Source organism: Microtus ochrogaster, linkage group LG3 (genome assembly GCF_000317375.1).
Source record: "Microtus ochrogaster isolate Prairie Vole_2 linkage group LG3, MicOch1.0, whole genome shotgun sequence".
In the NCBI taxonomy this organism is placed as follows: domain Eukaryota; kingdom Metazoa; phylum Chordata; class Mammalia; order Rodentia; family Cricetidae; genus Microtus; species Microtus ochrogaster.
The window spans coordinates 37,423,392-37,424,747 of record NC_022029.1 but is presented as its reverse complement, the minus strand read 5'-3'; the positions used below and the strand labels follow the sequence as shown (position 1 = coordinate 37,424,747).

The 1,356-nt window shown below is 44.2% G+C and overlaps 1 protein-coding gene across 1 annotated transcript in view; it reads right to left on the bottom strand.

Annotated features, from left to right (window-relative positions):
* Positions 1-1,356, bottom strand: part of Eif2ak2 (eukaryotic translation initiation factor 2 alpha kinase 2) — a 77,267-nt gene that overhangs the window by 19,246 nt on the left and 56,665 nt on the right. The window contains exon 2 of the mRNA XM_026785946.1: positions 649-780. Within this exon, the coding sequence (XP_026641747.1) occupies positions 649-764 (116 nt within the window). The 5' untranslated portion in view covers positions 765-780. The remainder of the gene's footprint in view (positions 1-648; positions 781-1,356) is intronic.

Sequence of the window (1,356 nt, the reverse complement as noted above, 5' to 3'; positions counted from 1 at the left end):
TCACTTTCCTTCATTCCACCATTTTACTTCCTGAGAGAGAGAGGGTGTGTGTGTGTGTGCGAGTGTGAGTGTATGTTCAGAAGATTGTGTGTGGGGTTGGGGAGAGAATTATCTACGTGCACACAGAGGTCAGAGAAGGATTCCAGGCACCGTGTTCTATCACTCTGCCTTACTCACTTAAGACGGGATCTCTCATTGAACTTACAGCTAGGCTGGTAGCCAGAGAACCCTGTGATCCTCCTGTCTTTGCTCTATGTTTACTTCAATTAGGTTTCAGAATACCGGCCTTAGGGTGTGATCTGAGGGGCTATGTCTGCTCTAGAAGTTGCAAGAAACCTGCTCGCTCTCTTGCGCAGGCTCTTGCTTAGCATGAGGGGAGACCCAGGATGGCTGCTTCAGCCTTTTCTCTGTATTTGTGAGCACATCCCTTTCCACTGCAACCCCTCAATACATCGGTGTTATTCACCTCTGTGTGATTAAGCACTAGCACTACACAGTGCTGAATTTACAGGCACGTGCTCAGCCACACGCAGCTTTTTATGTGGGTGCTGGGGATTCCAACTGAGTCTTCATACTTACATAGCAAGAACTCTAATCCACTGAGTCACCTCCCTGGCCCTAGTCATACCTTTCCTGATGACAAATTACCTTCTGTCGTGTGCAGGTCCTGTAACACAAACTTCCTTATACGTAATTGTTACTCCATGCTTCTGGCGGTATTTATTAAGTTTGTCCATGTAGAAACCCGGTGTATCACTGGCCATGTTTCCTCCCAGTAACCTGCAATGAAAGAAGTGTTTTGCACGCATGGCACTAATAGGCTACAGATAATCTGAATTCCCAGCGCCCCCTAGGAAACCACCGGAGACAGTGGGTCTTCTCTACGGGACTCATCTCAGCCCTACATAAATTCAGAGAATGCTTCATGTCAGAATCTTTCTTTCTCTCCTCCTAAAACACCTACTTTCAAAACTACTGGCCAAGGAAAGAGGGTCCCGCCCTTTGTTCTACTTCTGGCTTCCAAGGAGTGAGATGTTTCAGTCTGTTTACCTGCCTGAGAAGGCATAATGAATGTAGGAGTGGAATTACAGCTTTTATGGTAAAAACAAGGCTATGTATACACATATTGCAATATAATATATATTGCTATGGATTATACATACACATGTGCACATACACAATTGTGTACACACAATACAGCAACACACACATACATGTACACACAGCTATGTACACAAATATGACTACATTCACACACATACAACACACACATAAACACATGACTATGTTACATACATTTATTTGCACACACACACACACACAATTTAGAAAATAGGCAAAGGACTTGAGTGCTAT